This window comes from Bubalus kerabau, chromosome 7, assembly GCF_029407905.1.
Source record: "Bubalus kerabau isolate K-KA32 ecotype Philippines breed swamp buffalo chromosome 7, PCC_UOA_SB_1v2, whole genome shotgun sequence".
In the NCBI taxonomy this organism is placed as follows: Eukaryota; Metazoa; Chordata; class Mammalia; order Artiodactyla; family Bovidae; genus Bubalus; species Bubalus kerabau.
This window is the reverse complement of record NC_073630.1, coordinates 63137335-63160543: the sequence shown is the minus strand read 5'-3', so window position 1 is coordinate 63160543 and position 23209 is coordinate 63137335. Positions and strand designations below refer to the sequence as shown.

Genomic DNA, 23209 nt, shown 5'->3' with positions numbered 1-23209 from the left:
AAATAAGAAAGCAGAAAGCATAGCATTATGATGGAAGTGTGCAGATGGTGTGTGGTGCAATACATGGCATGTCCTTCCAGAAGGATGCAGTGATTGTCCCAATATTCAATCAGTCTGGAAGAGAAAAACCTAAGTCGATGAGGACATAAACCATATTCATAGTTCAGAGAACACAGTATTATTAAAACATCAGTTCTCTTACCACGTTTTACTTTGCATTTGCCTGGCTGTCAATAGGATTTAATCTCCCCCATTATACTGACGGAGATTTTTTTCAAAAAGTACTTAGTCTACCTAGTCATTTTTCCATTTTACACTTGGGTTTTGTTTTCTTTGCTGAATTCTAGGAGTTCTTTATATATACTAGATAGGTTCTTTGTTGGTTATGCATGTCACAAATATCTACTCTCATTCATTGGCATGTGTTTTAAAATCTTTTTAGTGATATCTTCTGATGAATGCACATTAATTTTACTTTTATGGAAAGATTCTACAGCTAGTGCTTTTTGTACCTTCTTGAGATATCCCTCCTACTCAAGATCATAAAGATATTCTATTTTTTAAAAGTTTCTTAGATGTTCCTTTCAAATTTTGATTTTTATCCCACTGGGAACTAATTTTTCTTTTTTTCATAGATTCTAAAGTGGTCTGTCTTTACCATTACTTTTTGGTGTGGAAAATGTTAATTTAATGGTATTTTCTGTGTTATAGGTTAGGAGACTGTAAAAACTCTTCATTAATATTTTGAAAGTTCTCTGGATTTTAATAATCTGTTCATTGAATATTTTCTTCATAGTTTTTATACCTAAAGAAAACTATTTAAGTGCAAAAGAAATGTGGAATCAGCTTTTCAGGATAATTTGCCTACCTGAAAAGATGGTTGTGTGCTATTTTTCCTTTAAAATATTTCTAACAGTTTGAATATTGTTGATTTGAGGACCACATAGATGTGTTTTGCTTATCCTTCACAATGGTATGAACTTTTTGGAGTTGCTGAAATTCTCAAGTTAGATGATTTCACTTAACAATTTGTTGTGTCCTGATCAACTGAATGATTTTCTATACTAGGTCTGCATTCTCACCTGACAACAATTAACTGAAGCCCGCTCTTGGTTGGAGCCTGTGTTCTCCATTTCTCCCCAGTGGTTATTTGCATGTCCCTCCCCTTGAGTTGTGACCTCTGCTATAGACCTGTGTTTAGAATATATTTACTCAAGAATTCTGAACAAATTTCTAGCCAACAGATGTTATATACTGATTGACCTGGTCTTTATCTAGAACTGATAAAGTTTTTTGCCAGAATGGCCATATGGGTCATATTTTTTAAAATATACATAATATATATTATCAGAGTAGATGTTAAAATAAGGCATTTCATGAATTATAACAAATTTTATTTAAGTATAGTTTGTGTTAATTTCTGCTGTACAGCAAAGTGATTTGGTTATACATACATATATTCCCAGGATGTTGACTATAGCTCCCTGTGCTATACATATAGTAGGACTTATTGTTGATCCATTCTATGTAGTTTGCAAGTACTAATCCCAAACACCTGACCCTCCCCGCCCCCAAAGCTTCCCAGTATTTATGTGAGGTAGCCTGGGGCACTGATTTTTGGCCCAGATACAGTAGGTTGATATATAAAGCTATTGAAAAGCCAGCTGCTCAGATGCAGTAACTAAGAGACCCCCCCCTTCCCTGCCCCACCTGCCCCCCGCTTTGTCTTGTTGCCCCTACCAGGGCTGCTGGGAACCTCAAAGTTGGAACACAGTTGAAATAGTTTTTCTGAAATATCTCCAAGCAGCTCAAGTCTTATTGGAAACTTGCAACCCAAACCCTTTAAAAACCAAAGTTCATTTTACCTAATCAAATTGACTCCTTACAATTGTGTAATATTTCAAACACTCATAGAGAATAATACAACAAACATTTTTGTACCTCCTTCTCATCTTTATTGAATCTTAACGGTTTGCTTTGTTGTTTGGTGTTTTAAGTAATTTTTTAAATTGGAATATAGTTGATTTATAGTGTTAGTTTCTGCTGTGTAGCAGACTGAATTATTTAGATATAAATCTACTGTTTTTTGGATTCTTTTCCTATAATAGATCATTAAGTATTGAGTAGAGTTCCCTGTACTACACAGTAGATCCTTATCATTTATCTGTTTCATGCACAGTAGTGTGTACAGGTCAGTTCCAATCTCTCCGCTTATCCCTCTTCTCCCCTCTGGTAACCATGACATTGTTTTCTAGATCTGTGACTCTATTTCCCTTTTGTGAACAAATTCTTCTATACCATTTTTTTAGCTTCCACATATTAAGCGATATTATATGGTATTTGTCTTTCTCTGTCTGACATACCTTACTCACTATGATTCTCTCTTCAGTTCATCCATGTTGCTGCAAATGGCATTATTTCATTCCTTTTTATGGCTGAGTAATCTGTTGTATGTAGGTACCACATTTCTTTGGGTCTTTCTAGGTGGCTCAGGGGTAAAGAGTCCGCCTGCCAAGCTGGAGGCACAGGTTTGATCTGTGTGTTGGGAAGATCCCCTGGAGAAGGAAATGGCAATCCACTTTAGTGTTCTTGCCTAAGAAATCCCATTGACAGAGGAGCCTGGTGGGCTATATAGTCCATAGGGTCACAAAGAGCTGGACACCACTGAGCGACTAACCAAGCACACACCACATTTCTTTCTTTATTCCTTTGTCGATGGGCATTCAGTTTGCTTCCATGTCCTGACTATTGTAAATAGATCTTCAGTAAACATTGGGGTTACATGTATCTTTTCAAATTATGGTTTTCTCCAGGTAATGAATTTGAGTGTTCTTTCCACAAAAAAAAGTTTGCATGCCTACTTTGTGCCAGTCCTATTCTAATCATTAAGGATACAGCTGTTAACAAGACAGTTAAAAATTCTTCTCCTGACAAAAGTTAGGTGAAAGAAATCATTTCTAACACTGGGGAAACATTTTTCTCAGCTATATGTTAATTGTGTTAAAATCAAGTGGAATAAACACAAATATTTCAAAACATGTCCAAAGAAATAAAGCTCTGGATGAAGTAATAATAGTGTGATAAGAAATAATAATTTTAAAAAGAACTTCTGGTCCTTGGGAATTGCTAGGATTCAGAACTTTCAGAAAGGAATACACCACACAAACTGTCATAAAATAGAGACAAGTATCACCTGACTGGCTGAACCTAGGAAAAACAGCACAAGTGTGGAGAACTGTAAACACTATGCCTTACGCATTTCTGATTTAAAAGTTTTTAAAGTACGATTAGAGTACTTTATACATGTGATTTTATTTCTCTATCAGTAACATCTCTAGATCAAGCTAAAAATCTCTTAAAATCAGGATAAGAATAATGCATCCTCCCCACCCCTAATTAATATTTAACATTATTTGTTAAAATTTTTTTAAAAGACAAGTCTTACTTGAGGTTTCATTTGAACTATTGATACGAATATGTTTTTCCCATATCCTGTGGTAAATGTATTCTTTTCAATTTTTGCTTTTCCTTTTGATATATATTCCAACTTGGAAAAGTTGCAAAAATAGTACAGAGAGCTCCTGTATTCTCCAGATGTTGACTGTTCCCATTTTTACTGCTCCCTTCTTATAAGCACAAAGCTATGTATAACAAAATCACCCAATTAAGTTCTTTGATTCCATTCCTGATGTTTGTATTTAGACTTATACGAAATAGTGATTTACAGTCATCCTCCCGTGTGGTGTTTTCCATATTAGGTCACTTACACTATACCTGTCTGTATTTTAAGACAGTGTATGTGATACATTGAAATTGTATTGTAATTAGAAAACCAGTCAGTGGGATTTATTCTAGTAACAGAATTAGGAGGAAAGTATCACTTCAGTAGACACGGAAAAAAAAATGTATTTGGAAAAAACCGAGCACAATGGGACTTCACTGGTAGTCCAGTGGTTGAGAATGCACCTTCCCATGCAGGGACGAGCATTCAGTCCCTCCTCAGGGAACTAAGATCCTGCATGCTGGGCATAGGCAAACAAAAAGAAAACAAACCAGAATTTATTCATGATAAAAAGTCTTGTCATAATAGAAATAGAGGTACAGCTTCGATATTTGACAGTGGTTACTCGTTAGGTAAGGCTGATTTATTTAAAGAAGCATTTTTGATGGTATGAGGAAATGGTTGTGATTGGATAAATGAAAAGGAAATGACTATATGGTTATTTCCATCTTTATGGAGGAAAAAAACCAGTATAAAATACACAAAAATGTAAATAGTGATTATTTTCTGGAGTTGAGAAATTATGTTATTTTTCCATTACACTTTTTTTGTCTTTTAGAGTGATTCTGAAATGTGCATTTGTTAGTTTTATAACCATAAATAAGACCAGAGTTTATTTTATAATTAAGACTTTTAATCAGAAATGTAACTGCCTAAAATATTTATTATTTTTTCTTTTTATTTCTTTAGTGCTTTCTATTATGAATTGCAAAACCCATTAAAGTGTGAAACTTAATAGTTTTAAGGAGCCTAAATCAAGGCACTTTGATAATACACTTTGATAATAAGTGTAAAAGGAACATAATTGATAATGTTACAAAATATCAAATGATTTGCCTGTGCATATGAACAAGAAGAGATAAGAAAGCCTTCTTCAGCGATCAGTGCAAAAAAATAGAGGAAAACAACAGAATGGGAAAGACTAGAGATCTCTTCAAGAAAATTAGAGATACCAAGGGAACATTATATGCAAAGATGGGCTCGATAAAGGACAGAAATGGTATGGACCTAACAGAAGCAGAAGATATTAAGAAGAGATGGCAAGAATACACAGAAGAACTGTACAAAAAAAATCTTCACGACCCAGATAATCACGATGGTGTGATCACTGACCCAGAGCCAGACATCCTGGAATGTGAAGTCAAGTGGGCCTTAGAAAGCATCACTACGAACAAAGCTAGTGGAGGTGATGGAATTCCAGTGGAGCTCTTTCAGATCCTGAAAGATGATGCTGTGAAAATGCTGCACTCAATATGCCAGCAAATTTGGAAAACTCAGCAGTGGCCACAGGACTGGAAAAGGTCCGTTTTCATTCCAATCCCAAAGAAAGGCAATGCCAAAGAATGCTCAAACTACTGCACAATTGCACTCATCTCACACGCTAGTAAAGTAATGCTCAAAATTCTCCAAGCCAGGCTTCAGCAATATGTGAACTGTGAACTTCCTGATGTTCAAGCTGGTTTTAGAAAAGGCAGAGGAACCAGAGATCAAATTGCCAACATCCGCTGGATCATGGAAAAAGCAAGAGAGTTCCAGAAAAACATCTATTTCTGCTTTATTGACTATGCCAAAGCCTTTGACTGTGTGGATCACAATCAACTGTGGAAAATTCTGAAAGACATGGGAATACCAGACCACCTGACCTGCCTCTTGAGAAATGTGTATGCAGGTCAGGAAGCAACAGCTCGAACTGGACATGGAACAACAGACTGGTTCCAAATAGGAAAAGGAGTACGTCAAGACTGTATATTTTCACCCTGCTTGTTTAACTTCTATGCAGAGTACATCATGAGAAACGCTGGACTGGAAGAAACACAAGCTGGAATCAAGATTGCCGGGAGAAATATCAATAACCTCAGATATGCAGATGACACCACCCTTATGGCAGAAAGTGAAGAGGAACTCAAAAGCCTCTTGATGAAAGTGAAAGTGGAGAGTGAAAAAGTTGGCTTAAAGCTCAACATTCAGAAAACGAAGATCATGGCATCCGGTCCCATCACTTCATGGGAAATAGATGGGGAAACAGTGTCAGACTTTATTTTTCTGGGCTCCAAAATCACTGCAGATGGTGACTGCAGCCATGAAATTAAAAGATGCTTACTCCTTGGAAGGAAAGTTATGACCAACCTAGATAGCATATTCAAAAGCAGAGACATTACTTGGCCAACAAAGGTTCGTCTAGTCAAGGCTATGGTCTTTCCTGTGGTCATGTATGGATGTGAGAGTTGGCCTGTGAAGAAGGCTGAGCGCCGAAGAATTGATGCTTTTGAACTGTGGTGTTGGAGAAGACTCTTGAGAGTCCCTTGGACTGCAAGGAGATCCAACCAGTCCATTCTGAAGGAGATCAGCCGTGGGATTTCTTTGGAAGGAATGATGCTAAAGCTGAAACTCCAGTACTTTGGCCACCTCATGCGAAGAGTTGACTCATTGGAAAAGACCCTGATGCTGGGAGGGATTGAGGGCAGGAGGAGAAGGGGACGACAGAGAATGAGATGGCTGGATGGCATCACTGACTCGATGGACATGAGTCTGAGTGAACTCTGGGAGTTGGTGATGGACAGGGAGGCCTGGCGTGCTGCGATTTCATGGGGTCGCAAAGAGTCGGACACAACTGAGAGACTGAACTGAACTGAACTGATGAAGCTGCCAGGGCTTCCCAGGTGGCACTAGTGGTAAAGAACCCACCTGCCAATGTAGGAGACAAAAGAGAGTTGAGTTGGTTCCCTGGCTCAGGAAGATCCCCTGGAGGAGGGCATGGCAACCCACTCTAGTATCTTGCCTAAAGAGTTGCATAGACAGAGGAGCCTGGGGGCTACAGTCCATAGGGTTGCAAAGAGTTGGACTGAAGTGGCTTAGCATGCATGCACATGAAGCTATGAAGTTTTTTTTTCCCTCTTTGCTGGGTCTTTGTTATGGAGTACAGGCTCCACGGGCTTCCCTGGTGATTCAGAGGGTAAAGAATCTGCCGGCAATGGAGGAGACCCAGGTTCAGTCCCTGAGTCAGAAGATTCCCTGGAGATCAGGGCAACCCACTCCAGTATTCTTGCTTGGAGATTCACATGGACAGAGGAGCCTGGCAGGCTACAGTCCATGGGGTTGCAAAGAGTCAACTATTGAAGGGACTTCACACGTGCACACAAGCTCTAGAGTGCATAGGGCTCAGTAGTTGGAGCACATTATCTTAGTTGCCCCCACAGCATGTGGGATCTCAGTTTGCTGACGAGGGATTGAACTCAGTCCCCTGCGTTGGAAGGCAAATTCTTGGCTACTGGACAGGTAAGTCCCAAGCCATGAAATTTTTACCTGAGCTAGATATAACTTTAATAATGAGAGTCTTAAGTTCTTCATAAATGTGGTACAAATGCAGATAATGCATCTGTCAGTAATTCAAATTTTTGTGAGGGAGATGAGTAAATATATATACTTTTTCACTGGCTTCTAAATATCAAGAATTGACTATTTTTTTCTTTTATACATTTTTGCAGATGGTAGTAAAGACTTTTATGGATATGGATCAGGACTCAGAAGATGAAAAACAGCAGTATCTCCCACTAGCCTTGCATCTAGCATCTGAATTTTTTCTCAGGAATCCCAATAAAGATGTGCGTCTCCTTGTAGCATGTTGTTTGGCTGACATCTTTCGAATCTATGCCCCAGAAGCTCCATATACTTCCCATGATAAACTTAAGGTAAATACAACCTTTACAAAATTGGTTATCTTTTATAGTTTAGCTTAATACCCTTAGGAACATAGGTTTCATTTTAGTCATCTTGTCATCGTAAGAAGATTATGTCATAAGTTCTGAAAACAAAATAATTATTTATTCAGTTAGTATTCATTGAATATCCATAAAATGACTGGTATATTTATGAGACATTTGAAAGATACAGATCAAAATGGTCCCTGTCTGCTCATATCTGACCTTCAGGATAACCTATCTTAAAGGCCAGATGACTGAGTTGAAGGGATGGTGGATGAATGACACTTTTTAAAACAACTATATAACAGAATTCACACATTCAAATGACTGTTTTCCTCTGCAAGTTATTTTATATGCAAAGCTACATGCTCATCTTGATGGTTCTGCCTTTTGTTTGAAAAGTTTGAGGAGCTCCTCTTTTGAGTTGATCTCTTAAACTGTTTTCATATTATGAATAGTTTCAGATAGCCCATAAATCAGTTTATTCCATATTGATACTATTTGGGGTTAAAACTTCTAAAGAAAGCTTATTAAGAAATAGAGCACTGTTGTGAAAAGTACAATCCCTTGGACCAGTCTATTATTGGTTTTGTTCCACACAGCTTTGTAGTCACACATCAAATTCAAAAATAGGTTTTGAAAGTTATTATTTACATCTAGGGAATTGTAATGGAAGTACTTCATATCCAAGTACTTTAACTGAAGATAATTACCATGATACAATATAAAGATAGTGAATAAAGTGGAAGTTCTGTACTAGAAGAAAGAGTAACAAGACATAGAACCTATGATTCTCTCAGAATGAGAAAGCCTAAAGATATGTGGCAGTAATAATCTTTATCTTTGCTTCTAAAGGATGTAATTTTAAATGATTTGCTCTTTTCCAGATATTTTGAGTAATGGACTAGGCTAGTCCCAAGGATAATTTTCTTTTATTGTTGTCTTTAATAGAGAATGTATATATAGACTGTTAGAATATTGTGAAAGTGATAAGTATTTGTGTCTAAATTAATATATTTTATCATTTTTTAAAACAGGACATATTTTTGTTTATTACCAGACAGTTAAAAGGTTTGGAGGATACAAAGAGCCCGCAATTTAATAGATACTTTTATTTATTAGAGGTAAATTTTTTTTTATTTAATAAATACCACTGTTTCATGTTGTAGGAAATTCTTTATAGTAACTTTATAATGTAAAACGAATCTTTTTGTTTGTTTTATACAAAGCCCACTTAAGAAAATGTCATTTACAATATGTTTTTTCATTCTTCATATCTTCATATTCCATGGGCAAAACTGTTACATTGAGACTTTATTTTCATGTTTTTATTCTTTTCTAATCCAAAAAGAGATTAAATCAAATTAATTTTCACTGCAGTTAATATTTTGTATGTATATATGTCCTACCAACCTCTGGCAGTTGAGTATTTTTCCAACGGATACATATCTTTTTAAAGGTCAGAGTACATGACTGCTGAAACAATTGTAGTTTTATATGTTGGGTGTTATAAGCTTTAATATATATTTATAATGCTAAAAACTAAATTTTATTAATGAGCCTACTTTTATGTAACTATTCTCTGTATGTGTGAATAATTTATTTATTTATTTATTTAAGAATTTAGCATGGGTTAAATCATATAACATCTGCTTTGAATTGGAAGATTGCAATGAAATTTTTATTCAGCTTTTTAGGACTCTCTTCTCAGTGATCAAGTAAGTTATTTTTTAAGCTTTTCTGTTTGTCTCTCTTTCTTGCTGTGCATATTGAATTATCATGTACTGTGTATTTACACTAAGATCTTTTAGGTAAAAGGAAATGTTTTCCTTAGAAGACTTAACATAAAGAGGAAAATAATTATGTTGTCTGAAAACTCTCTTTGTCTTTATACTGACATTTTAAGTTATGGTATCAAATGTATGTTGTTGTTGTTTAGTCACTGAGTCATGTCTGATTCTTTGCGACCCCGTGGACTGTAGCCCACCAAATTTCAATCCAGTGCTTTATCTTGGTGTGTGTGTGTGATTTCAGTCCAGTACTTCATCGTGTGTGTGTGTGTGTGTGTGTGTGTGTGTGTGTGTGTGTGGTTTCATTGTAGTGCTTCATCCTGGTGTGTGTGTATGTGTGAGATTTCAATGTAGTGGGTGTGTGTGTGTGTGAGATTTCAATCCAGTGCTTCGTGTGTGTGTGTGTGTGTGTGTGTGAGATTTCAATCCAGTGCTTCATCCTGGTGTGTGTGTGTGTGTTTTAGTAAACCAAGCATTGTTATGAGATGTGTTCTGTAGCATTACATTATATACAAGCAATATATCTCAAATATATTTAAAATTTTCTAGTAGTCACATTAAGAAAGGTAACATGAAACAAATGAAATTTATTTAAATAATATATTTTATTTCAGTGTATCCAGAAAGCATTATTATTATTTCAACATGTGGCTCTATCCAGACTTCAGTAGGGCAGTAGCCAAATGGTTATTGCATAGCGACTTCGGTATTGAATAGCACATTTCTGAAGTTTTCTGTGGGTTTCTAATGAATACTATTACATATTTTTCTTTTCCTTAGCTAGAATGGTAGGAAGAGAATATAGCTTGGGATAAACTGGACCAACCTAGTCTAGTGATAGAAGCTTATGAAAAGATTGCATGAGAAAAAACTGTCTTTGACAACTAACTGAAGGCCCTTAAGTGAATGATAGACTGTATAAACTATACCTTTGTATTGGTTAGCTTTTGCTTCATAACAAAGCAACCCACAACTTGATAGTTTAAAACATACTCCATTTTATTTAGCTCATGATTTGGCTTGGTAGTTCTTTTTGTCAGGGCTGGACTTGCTCCTATATTTGCAGTCAGTTAGCAGAACATCTGGCACCTGGCTGATGTAATAGGACAGCTGGCTCACATGCACTCTGTCATCATCCAGCAGGCTAATCCAGGTCTCTTCATACGCTGACTCGGTTTCAGAAATTGCAAGAAGGGCACACCCCACCACAGAAGCACTTTTTAAAACCTTGGCACACTTCATGTTTACTTTTTTTTTTAATTTTATTTTATTTTTAAACTTGACAATATTGTATTAGTTTTGCCAAATATTGAAATGAATCCGCCACAGGTATACCTGTGTTCCCCATCCTGAACCCTCCTCCCTCCCCCCCCCCCCACCCTCCCTCTGGGTCGTCCCAGTGCACCAGCCCCAACCGTCCAGTATCGTGCATCGTACCTGGACTGGCGACTCGTTTCATACATGATAGATATTATACATGTTTCAATGCCATTCTCCCAAATCTCCCCACCCTCTCCCTCTCCCACAGAGTCCATAAGACTGATCTATACATCAGTGTCTCCTTTGCTGTCTCGTACACAGGGTCATTGTTACCATCTTTCTAAATTCCATATATATGCGTTAGTATACTGTATTGGTGTTTTTCTTTCTGGCTTACTTCACTCTGTATAATAGGCTCCAGTTTCATCCACCTCATTAGAACTGATTCAAATGTATTCTTTTTAATGGCTGAGTAATACTCCATTGTGTATATGTACCACAGCTTTCTTATCCATTCATCTGCTGATGGACATCTAGGTTGCTTCCATGTCCTGGCTATTATAAACAGTGCTGCGATGAACATTGGGGTACATGTGTCTCTTTCCCTTCTGGTTTCCTCAGTGTGTATGCCCAGCAGTGGGATTGCTGGATCATAAGGCAGTTCTATTTCCAATTTTTTAAGGAATCTCCACACTGTTCTCCATAGTGGCTGTACTAGTTTGCATTCCCACCAACAGTGGAAGAGGGTTCCCTTTTCTCCACACCCTCTCCAGCATTTATTGCTTGTAGACTTTTGGATCGCAGCCCTTCTGACTGGCGTAAAATGGTACCTCATAGTGGTTTTGATTTGCATTTCTCTGATAATGAGTGATGTTGAGCATCTTTTCATGTGTTTGTTAGCCATCTGTATGTCTTCTTTGGAGAAATGTCTATTGAGTTCTTTGGCCCATTTTTTGATTGGGTCATTTATTTTTCTGGAGTTGAGCTGTAGGAGTTGCTTGTATATTTTTGAGATTAGTTGTTTGTCAGTTGCTTCATTTGCTATTATTTTCTCCCATTCTGAAGGCTGCCATTGGCCGAGCAAGGCACATAGGCAAACCCAGATTCAAAGGTTGGTTAGATAGACTCCTATTTTGTTGGGAGGAGTAGCATTTTAAAGACATGTGCATACAGAGATGAGAACAGTTTGTGGCCATTGTTTGCTTTCTGCCACATATATGCAACTTTTTCTTTTAATATTAAAATTACCAACAAAATGAAAAAGAAACTCCTGAGTTGTTATCCTGCCCATTTTGTTACCTTGACTGTCCACTTGCTGCTGCTGCTGCTGCTCCTAAGTCACTACAGTCGTGTCCGACTCTGTGCAACCCCACACACGGCAGCCCAACAGGCTCTGCCGTCCCTGGGATTCTCCAGGCAAGAACACTGGAGTGGGTTGCCATTTCCTTTTCCAGACTGTCCACTTAAGTCCACTTAATACTGTGCAGTTATACTTTTTTCTTCTATTACTTTTACATACACATACTTTCTTTGATCCTTTTAATATTTTTCTTTTCTGAATCTAAAGATCTAAATTTATTCTTGACCTAATTCTTTAATTGAAAAAAATCACAGTGAGGTAAATCAGTAAAATAAGACTTGCCTTTTGAAAGAGGAATTTATTGATTTGTATTTATTGACACATTTACCATATATCTGGTGTTCTTCATTCCTTTGTATATATGCAGATTTCCATCTTGCATTATTTTACTTTAGTCTGAAAGACTTCCTTTAACATTTCCTGTAGTTCAAGTCTACTGCTGATAGAATTCTTTCAGTTTTTCTGTGTCTGAAAAAACCCTTATTCCACCTTCGTTTTTGAAAGTTATATTCATGATATGAATATTATGTTAATAATACTTTCCTCTCTTCTTTTTTGTCTCAGTACTTTTAAAGATGTTCCTCTATCTTTTTCTGGCTTACACTTTTTAAAATGATAAGTTTTTGTCATTTTAAATCTTTGTTTCTCTGTTAATAATGTATCTTCTTTTTCTCTACCCACTAAGATTTTCTCTGTATTGCTGCTTTTAAGCAATTCAATTATGATGTCTCACAGTGGAGTTTTCTTCCTGTTTGCTGTGCTTGGAGCTCACAGAGCTGCTTGGATATGTGGGTTTATGCTTCTGATTACTAGATGCCTTGTGAGTTGCAAGATTTTCCACTGTAGTTGAAACACACATTGTATGACCTGTGTGAATTCCAGGGATTATTCCTTCTACTCCTTTCAAGTGGTTCCTTCCCCAAACTCAAGAGATTTCTTCACCAGCTTATGCTAATCACTAAGCACCTGAAGACTCAGGGGCAGTCTGTGAGCCTGCTCTCTTGAGTAGTTCTCTTCCCTCTGGTATTCTGCCCTGCAAACTGTAGTCTCTCCAGACCCAGAAAAACCATTAGGCTCTGCTAGGATCTTCTCTTCCTGTACTGAAGCCTGGAAACTTTTATAGGTAGAAAAAGTAAGCTTCCCTTCTTTCAGCAGCATGTGTATAGGGTCTGATATGTTTTCATATATTTTGTTCATTTTTTTTTTAATTGTTTCAGGTAGAAGAGTAAATCCTGTTATTGAATCTTGGCTGAAACTGATGGAAATAATTTTTAAGTCTGTTTCATTTCTCTTTCCTTCACTCCTTTCCTAGTCACAAATGATATGGATCTGAGACCTAAATACTCTCTTCATTTTTTTGTGTCAAGCTGAGTATCTCTGTTCTTCACTGCCTACCTCCCCCCACCACACACACACACACCCCCTCCTATATAGTTGATTTTTGCACAGTCTTGGCCTTTAGTAAGCAAGATATTTGAGAGAGAGTATTTTTCTAAAAGTTGTAGAAAACTGTGAATCTAACAATAGGACAATTTTTCACTAACTTTAAAAATTTTGATCTTTGGTTTTACCACTATGCCCAACAAGTGTATTATACATTATTTCAAGCTTATTTTTTAAAAATTACAGATAAGAGATACATAAATGATAATAAAATTTAGCTTAGTCTTAATTTAAACTTCCCTTTGTCTGTAGTAGTACAACTAAGTTATACCATTCTCTTGATTTGTCTTTGCATATATATTCTGATAAATGTGAAAACGAACAGGTCAAGTCTTTAGTTAAGATGCAGTCAGAGAGGGAGAAGCCTAGATGTTCTCTTGACTTAACAACAATTTTGTAGCCAGTCTTTTTGGGTAAATTTATATCAGCACTAGACTTATGTATTGAGAAGTCCTGCCCTTGACTCTGCACTAGCTAAGGAAGCAGGACTGAAACTGATTCAGGCTTTATACCTTGTTGATTTTTCATTTGTTTGTTTGAAATTCTTTGAGAGACAGCAGGATGACTTTTTCAGAATCTTAAGTCATGCGTTCTGGAAGCATTTTACATGAGACTTTGGATTTTCAGTATTGTTGAACTAAAACTTCTAGTGGCAAAGATATGCAAGTGTTTACATAGGCCTTTTTTGTGTTTATAGTTCTGTTGTTTGGGGGGAATATTAAAATCAAAAAGGATGAAAAGCTATCTACATTCTTTATCTTGTACATTTTTTGTTTCCTTAAAATTGTATCATTTTTTAAAATCCAGGGGCATGTAAGCAAAGACTTCTTTGAGGCTGACATTTTTGTTTCATTGAATTTAACCCATTCTTTGAATTCTAGGTGTATGGGGCTTAATTAAATTTTTGTATGTGAGAAATAGTTTACAGTGATTTCTTAGCTGTTTTAGCAATAATCACAAGAGGAGCAAAGTAAATATGGAACAGCCAAAATTTCTTTGCCATTATTGGTGTGGTTTGCTCAAGTGAAAAATCCTTTACATTTGAGATAGTTGCTTTAAACTGGGAAGTTTAATTTTCTTTGGTAAGCCTAATTTGTTTTTCCTTTTTTTTTTTTTTTTTTTTAAAGCAATAGCCACAATAAGAAGGTACAAATGCACATGTTAGACTTGATGAGTTCTATCATCATGGAAGGTGATGGAGTTACTCAAGAATTATTGGACTCCATTCTTATTAACCTCATTCCTGCACATAAGGTCTGTATAGTATGAAGATATTAAAGGTTAATATTTAATGGTAGTACTACACATATGAAAACTTGTTTTTCACCATTTGCAATCCCATGTAATTATTCCCACTATCACTCTCTAGTCCCAAGTAAATTAAAGTAACACACATAAGTCTTATAGCTTGTTGTCTTTAAAAGACATATTTTCACTTGGTCAACTGCTGCCTCTTCTCTGGAAAATTAAAAATGTTCCAGATTGACCACTCATCTAGTATAGGAATTGCCAGGGATTGAAGTACTGTCTTGGTTTGGTTCTTTGTTTTAGAAAAGAAAATGTATTTACTACTTTCCAATAGATACCATGAAATTAAAAGATGCTTACTCCTTGGAAGAAAAGTTATGACCAACCTAGATAGCTTATTGAAAAGCAGAGACATTACTTTGCCAACAAAGGTCCGTCTAGTCAAGGCTATGGTTTTTCCATTGGTCATGTATGGATGTGAGAGTTGGACTGTGAAGAAAGCTGAGTGCTGAAAAATTGATGCTTTTGAACTGTGGTGCTGGAGAAGACTTTTGTGAGTCCCTTGGACTACAAGGAGATCCAACCAGTTCTTCCTGAAGGAGACCAGTCCTGGGTGTTCATTGGAAGGACTGATACTGAGGCTGAAACTCCAGTACTTTGGCCACCTCATGCGAAGAGTTGACTCATTGGAAAAGACCCTGATGCTGGGAGGGATTGGGGGCAGGAGGAGAAGGGGATGACAGAGGATGAGATGGCTGGATGGCATCACCAACTCAATGGACATGAGTTTGGGTGAACCCCGGAGTTGCTGATGGACAGGGAGGCCTGGAGTGCTGCGATTCATGGGGTTGCAAACAGTTGGACATGACTGAGCGACTGAACTGAACAGATACAGAGTGTAGGAATTGGTATTTCGCCTTAGAACCCATGTCCTATGTTTTTCTTAGGCACTTTCAGAAAATGATTTGGGCAAAAGCAGAACCTATATGGTTAATGTTCAGGGGAAAAGGATGTTTAAGAGCAGTCTACTCCTCTCTATTTCATTTTTCTGTTTCTTTCTGCTAGCTCCCCCTAAGAAAGTGAAGGACTTAGCTTCCCCCGCTCCAGGTCCACCACTGATGTGCACTGCACTCAGGCCTATCCTACTGTTGGTACTTACTTTCCTGCTCTTTTCCTCTAATTGTTCAGTGACTTGTCATCAGATGTCTGATAAATGTGTATCTAATTATACTATTCACAATAAGATGCAACCAATTATAAATTCTTTTCCTGACTGATATATTATTTACATTTTTAAAAAATTCAAATGAGTCTATAATAGGTCAAAATTTTGAGAGTATGGCAGAGAGGTTATATATGTTAGGGAAAATAAGAAAGGAAAAATTTTATGAGGAATAGTGTATTTGGTGTTTGTATTCTAGTTAGAGTGTATTTTTAATGAGTAGAACTATGCCTTTTTAGGAAATAGAAAGGTTTTCTTAGTTTTATCAAGATACAAATAATACACAGCACTGTATAAGTTTACCTACATTCAGTTCAGTTCAGTCGCTCAGTCTTGTCCGACTTTTTGCGACCCCATGAATTGCAGCACTCCAGGCCTCCCTGTCCATCACCAACTCCCGGAGTTCACTCAAACTCATGTCCATCAAATCGGTGATGCCATCCAGCCATCTCATCCTCTGGCGTCCCCTTCTCCTCCTGCCTCCAATTCCTCCCAGCATCAGAGTCTTTTCCAATGAGTCAACTCTTCGCACGAGGTGGCCGAAGTATTGGAGTTTCAGCTTTAGCATCATCCTTCCAAAGAACACCCAGGACTGATCTCCTTTAGAATGGACTGGTTGGATCTCCTTGCAGTCCAAGGGACTCTCAAGAGTCTTCTCCAACACCACAGTTCAAAAGCATCAATTCTTCGGCGCTCAGCCTTCTTCACAGTCCAACTCTCACATCCATACATGACTACTGGAAAAACCATAGCCTTGACTAGACAGACCTTTGTTGGCAAAGTAATGTCTCTGCTTTTGAATATGCTATCTAGGTTAGTCATAACTTTCCTTCCAAGGAGTAAGCATCTTTTAATGTCATGGCTGCATTCACCATCTGCAGTATGAAATCATTGATTTCATTTAAACATGAAACATTTAGTGAACATCCATTATCTCATAGCTGCAAAATTAAATAGAAAAAAAATTTTTTTCTTGCAAATGAAATAAATCTTAGGATTTACTCTCTTAATGAATTTCATTCACATATAACATATAGCTGTTTTTAAATAGATTTATCATGTTTATGTCACTAGTACTTACCTCTTAGTTGAAAGTACCTTTTGACTGCCTTCATCTAATTTTGCCTCCCCACCCCCTGCCTTAACTACAAATCTGATCTCTTTTTTTATGAGTTAGTTTTTGAAGTGTAATTGATCTACATAACTCTTCCTTAGTTGTGGTTACACAGTATTTCTCTACAGTTTAAAATGATCACCTAAATCTAGTTACAGTGTATCAGCATATAAAGATTTACATAGTTATTGATTGTATTCCCCACACTGTACATTTCATATCTGTGACTCAATGATTTTGCAGGTGGAAGTTTGTATCTGTTAATCTCCATCACCTGTTTGTTTCCTCCAACATTGCCTTAATTTTGAGCTAATCTTAGTCTTTTGGAAATGGAATAAAAACCTGGAGCAAGTAGCAGGAAGCTATGGCTTGTAGACCAAATCTGGCCCACTGCCTATTTATGTAAATAAAGTTTTATTTGAACACAACCATGCTTATTTGTTTTCATTGTGTCTATGGTTGGTTTCCTGCTGCAACAACCAGAGGTGTGTAGTTGCAGCAGTGACGATATGGCTGGCCAATAAATAAAGCCTAAAATCTATATCTACCATCTGCCTCTTTGCATAAAAATTTTGCTGACTACTAACCTAAGGCATTGGAGAAGGTGATGGCACCCCACTCCAGTACTCTTGCCTGGAAAATCCCATGGATGAAGGAGCCTGGTAGGCTGCAGTCCATGGAGTCGTTAAGAGTTGGACATGACTGAGTGACCTCACTTTCACTTTTCACTTTCATGCATTGGAGAAGGAAATGGCAACCCACTCCAGTGTTCTTGCCTGGAGAATCCCAGGGACGGAGGAGCCTGGTGGGCTGCCGTCTATGGGGTCGCACAGAGTCGGACACGACTGAAGTGACTTAGCAGCAGCAGCAGCAGCAACCTAAGGTATAGGATATCCTTGCCTTTTTTTGGAGATAAGTGCAAGATGATGGTGAATGAATCGGTTTGGTCTAAAACTGCAAAGTTTGGAGATGTTAATAGGTACTTTTCAGCACAAGGATTCCATTTTCAATAACTTTTTAAAAATTAAATATATCTTTTCACAGGCTTCCTCAAACCCTTTAATTTATTACTACGCATTGGGAATCTTGAGGAATGAAGGCAGTAGTTAGCATTTCAGAAATACAACTGATTGAGAATTTTTCTTGAAGCACTTCCCATGTCTACTCTTCCTCAGAACAGACATTGATTAGACAGTGAAATACTGAGGATAATGTGTGTTAAGGGATAAATGGGTGTGATTGTCAATTCAGATTGGTTTAGTTCAGTCGCTCAGTTGTGTCTTAACTCTTTACGACCCCGTGGACTGCAGCACGCCTGGCCTCCCTGTCCATCACCAACTCCCGGTTAACAAAACCTAAAAGTCTTAGATTTAGTAAAACTAAACTTAATATAGGGTTGAGCTTTTGGCTAATTACCTCCTTTTTTTTTTTTTTTTTTTGTATTTTAGTTTTTGATTCATGGTTGTGCTATTTTCAACTTCTATGTTTATGACATCTTGACTAGTGGATATTGGGTAAAACCTTGAATGCAGTTCAGTTATATTTTTTGCTTCATATTTTCTGAACTTTGAAGACTTTGATGATCTAGTGGTATTATCTTGTAAATTCATTAATTTGTTTGTAACTTTGCATATTTTTTGTTTCAGAACTTAAATAAACAGTCGTTTGATCTCGCAAAAGTCCTATTGAAAAGGACAGTCCAGACTATTGAAGCATGCATTGCCAATGTAGGTATTTCTGCCTATCTTTTTTCTGTAATTTTGTAGTTCTTAATCCATAAAGGTATGAATTTATTAGAACCCTTCATATAAAGACTTATTTAGCCTGTAAACAGTTTCATCTATTTAGAAGAAATATATAAGAGAACTGATAAGTCCAAATGTAACCAAATGCAGCATAACTTTATAAGCTTTATAGACATGGTTTTTAAATGGCACAAGATAGAGGATGTTAGGTCTGCAATTCCCACCCTTTCTTCTTTATATTTTATCTTTTTATCTCCTTTTGCTGATCTTTTCCACTTTCTCCCTTCATCTTTATCTGTGGCTGTCTGTCAATATAGTTTCTTCCTCATGTCTCTAAACTATTCTTCTGAGCCTTTTTGGCTTTCCCTCTTAAATAGTTGTTAATAGAGTAGTAAGTTGTTTTTTACTTTCGTGTATGTATTGTTTTATTTTGTTTTTACTAAAAAGTCAATAAAGTAATTCTGAAAAAATATTATAATTGTGCTGCCTTAATGTAACAAGTTCATTATTGAACATTGGTCAGACTCGTACCTGTTTTTGACGCTTTATATAAAACTGAATTGTTCATTTATGTTTCCACATCTTGACATCATTTTTTTTTACATCATGTTTTTATTTATGACAAGAATGATTGTAAGTGTTCCTTTGAATTCATATATAATTTACCTAATCATTTCCCTCTTGCCTTGCATTTAGGTTTTCTCCAGTGTTTTCTTTAGTACAGTCTTCTTTAACGTAGTATTTATTTACTGTTGAATTGTTTTCTACATATAAAAGTCTAAGTATATTAATTTAAATCTTATGAATTATTAGTATTAATTTACTAAATACTTAATGGTTTAAAGTTTTCTCAAGTATTATAAAAGTATATACAGTGAAATTTGTCTTTTTTCAGTCTCAAGTATCTTTTTCTTACTTCTCAAAAATAGCCATTACCAATAGATTTTCATATATCCTTCCAGAATTATTCATATGTGTATGTGTAGTTTAAAATTTTGTTAAAACTCTTTTCCTTATTCTTTTCAAGTTCTTCACAATATTTTCTAACTCTTAATATATGTTGTCTTTCAAAAGAAATTTATCATTTGATGATACTACCAAAAACATGCTCAGATCAGTTGCATACAATTGCCTCTGTAGCATTTTTACATTTTAAAAGTTTTTTTTCTAATTTAATTTTGCTAGAAAGGAGTGGAGATATCTTTTAATTTGTGCTTTGATATTATATTCTCTTTGTTTCTTCTTCCTATAATGCTTTTAAATTATCAGCCTTTGTATCATCACCTTTTCCTTCTCTTTGTCCTCTGATTTAAAATGTTTTTGACTTTCTGGGGTTTTTTTTTGGCTGTGCTGGGTCTTTGTTGCAACGTTCAAGCTTTCTCTAGTTGCGGCAAATGGGCTCAACTCATGGTAGTAGTATGTGGGCTTCTCGTTGCAGTGGCTTCTCTTGTTGTGGAGTACAGTCTTTAGGGTGCATGGGATCAGGAGTCAAGTCTCATAGGATCAGTAATTGTGCCATACGGGCTTAGGTGCTCCATAGCATGTGGAATCTTCCTGGACCAGGGATTGAACCAATGACCCTTGGCAGGCAGATTCTTACCACTATACTGCTAGGGAAGTCTCTTTCTGGGTATTTTTGGGGAGAAAAGCAACCCATCCTCCACCTTCAGTTATTCTTTATTGCTAAATTCATAGAGAAAGTGTGTATGTGTCCACACATGCTCAGTTGCTTAGTCGTGTCCAACTCTGTGACCTCATGGATGATAGCCTGCCAGGCTCTTCTGTCTGTGGAATTTTCCAGGGAGGCATATTGGAGTGCCATTTCCTACCTCGGGTTCTTCCCAACCCAGGGATCAAACACACATCTCTTGAGTCTCTTGCACTGGCAGGTGAATTCTTTACCACTATGCTTCTTGGGAAGCCCCAGTAAAGAAATTACTCAATCTCAAAAATCCAAAGGATTTAGTCATTTAAAATTTTTTGTCTGCTCTAAAGAAATTTCTCTATAAAATCCTCTGCTGCTGCTGCTAAGTCGCTTCAGTCGTGTCCGACTCTGTGCGACCCCAGAGACGGCAGCCCACACGTCCCTGGGGTTTTCCAGGCAAGAACACTGGAGTGGGTTGCCATTTCCTTCTCCATTGCATGAAAGTGAAAAGTGAAAGTGAAGTCGCTCAGTCGTGTCAGACTCTTAGCGACCCCATGGACTGCAGCCTACCAGGCTCCTCTGTCCATGTGATTTTCCAGGCAGGAGTACTGGAGTGGGGTGCCATTGCCTTCTCCTATAAGATCCTCTATAATGGATTAAATAAACTATTTAAATTGTTTTTTTTAATAACAGTTCATTCCTAGAATTGTCATCCTAATTTGAAAGAAAGGTAACAGCTCAATTACTTTTAAAATTTTTCATTTAACAGTCATCATTTGATGATATTTGGAGATTTGTTCTGTTTTGGTGACTACCCTATTATATATATTAGTAATTGAAACATCTGTTCTTTTTCATCTTCCTCACTTGTATATGGAATGCCTAATTATATAGTTTTCTTTTAACACATTTATAAAAAGCCAGTCCAAGTTTTTAAATGAAATGGATATTTTGTTTTTGTTTCTGTCTCCTTTAGTTTTTCAATCAAGTACTGGTGCTGGGAAGATCATCAGTAAGTGATTTGTCAGAACATGTATTTGATCTGATTCAGGAACTTTTTGCTATAGATCCCCATTTATTATTATCTGTTATGCCGCAGCTTGAATTCAAACTGAAGGTAGGACTGACTATAATTTCTAAGCTCTTTAACTTTTGAGAGAAACATATATGTTATATTGTTTTCCTTTAACTGTAAAAGAATAAAATGTGAGTTCAATTTATCTTATATTTAGTTAAGGTATACATCTTTTTTAATCATTCGAGTAAAACAGAGACTCTGATCTCAGTGATGTTTTTCATTGCAATTAAAATTATACTTTACTAAAATAAAATAAAATTATACTTTACTTAATTGTTAAGCGCCTGATAAACACAGTGATACAAATAACATATGGAAAATGGAGTTATCCCCAAAATGTATAAAATGTTATTAAATTATATATATTATTATATGTATATATTTTAGAACATCAAATGATATCAGACTCAGTACTCAGAGGATCTTGATTTTAACTATTTGGCCCTTTCATAGTATAGATCAAGGACAAAAATTTTATGTTATGACTTGAGCATATCTGGGAGGTTTTTTTTTACTGTTGTTTTTTTAAATAGCCAACTAAACAAATTCATAATGCCTCAAAAAATACAAAAATCTTAACACTCAGTCCTTTCTCCTTGTTAAACTTTAGAAAAGAACATGTTACATTTTGCTTAATATTCTGGAATTTTTGAAAAAATTTTTTAATATCCAGTATTTTATTTAATCCTTAAATCAGACTATGGTATACTTAGGACCAACACTACAATTTTGATTTTTTAAGTTATGAAAAACATAAGATAAATTATTATGAAAAATTTAAGATGGATTATTTTGTCCATTTACACAGTTAAAATGTATTTGGGATTCAAACTCTGATTTCAAACTCTTAAAACAGGTATAAGATTTGTCCATTTTGTTTTATGACAAGAATTTGCTGTTCACATATGAAAGACATTTTACTAGGTTTCTCAGAAACTGTTGTACGGAAAATGTTACACAGAGAACAGTTTTGTTTTGTTTTTTAATAATAGGTTTATTTCCACAACAGTCTAAGAGTGGTTCCATACCAAATTATTTTATAAGGCATTAAAATATTTTCTCCCAGTCTAATATATAGAGTTTGAATATGAAAGTCAAGCCTCTTTAATCCTTAAACAAGCCTGCTATAATAGATGGTGGGAATGGATTAGGAACTAGACTTCAGGATTTCAATGTGTAAGCTTAATGTAAACAGAATGAAGTTAAACTACATTGGTTGTCCATACCCCATTCTTCTATAAGTTCATTTACTTACATCAGAAGTTAAGGGCTGAATCTGGCCTCCCAAAAATGTTTTATTTGATAAATTTTATTTCAAAATGTCATACAAAGAATTTTCTCTTTTTAAAAAGTTGATAATACTGAGTGAATGAATAAATTTTAAAATCGGACTTTGTTGAAAACTCCAGATTATACATTTTCTTTAAAAAAAAAAAATCAGATGATTTGACAACATGTTTGGCTAGAACTTGAGTAGTAGTACCTTAAATGGGTTATGAGCTTTTCTGTACCACAGTTGTCCCAATTACTCTTCATCTTGTACCCTCTCTATGAAAATTTGATATTTTCATAGGCATACTTTAGCAGTAGGTGCACAAAAATTCTTTTTATAGATTCCTTAATTCCCTTTTTTTTAAATTTAGCACCTTAGTTAATGTTATTTCTATATAGTCTCTTTTAATACAATATGTATATAACCCAAGGCCATTGATTTTTATGTTTTTCTGTATTCTTAGATAAATTTTTGCCTTTTTAAAACTTTATGTTGAACTAGTACTGTATCCAAATAATAGTAATAATGGAATATTTTACTGTTTTACAG

At 36.0% G+C, this 23209-nt stretch overlaps 1 protein-coding gene across 5 annotated transcripts in view; it reads left to right on the top strand.

Annotated features, from left to right (window-relative positions):
- PDS5A (PDS5 cohesin associated factor A) overlaps positions 1 to 23209 on the top strand; it is a 133829-nt gene that overhangs the window by 38688 nt on the left and 71932 nt on the right. For 3 of the 5 annotated variants that reach the window (XM_055588334.1, XM_055588332.1, XM_055588333.1), the window contains exons 3-8: positions 7267 to 7470; positions 8520 to 8606; positions 9103 to 9200; positions 14463 to 14589; positions 18566 to 18646; positions 21286 to 21426. In XM_055588334.1, the coding sequence (XP_055444309.1) occupies positions 7267 to 7470; positions 8520 to 8606; positions 9103 to 9200; positions 14463 to 14589; positions 18566 to 18646; positions 21286 to 21426 (738 nt within the window). Of the gene's footprint in view, positions 1 to 6708; positions 7058 to 7266; positions 7471 to 8519; positions 8607 to 9102; positions 9201 to 14462; positions 14590 to 18565; positions 18647 to 21285; positions 21427 to 23209 lie in introns of those variants that run through there. The other 2 variants (XM_055588335.1, XM_055588336.1) reach the window with 2 other exon arrangements.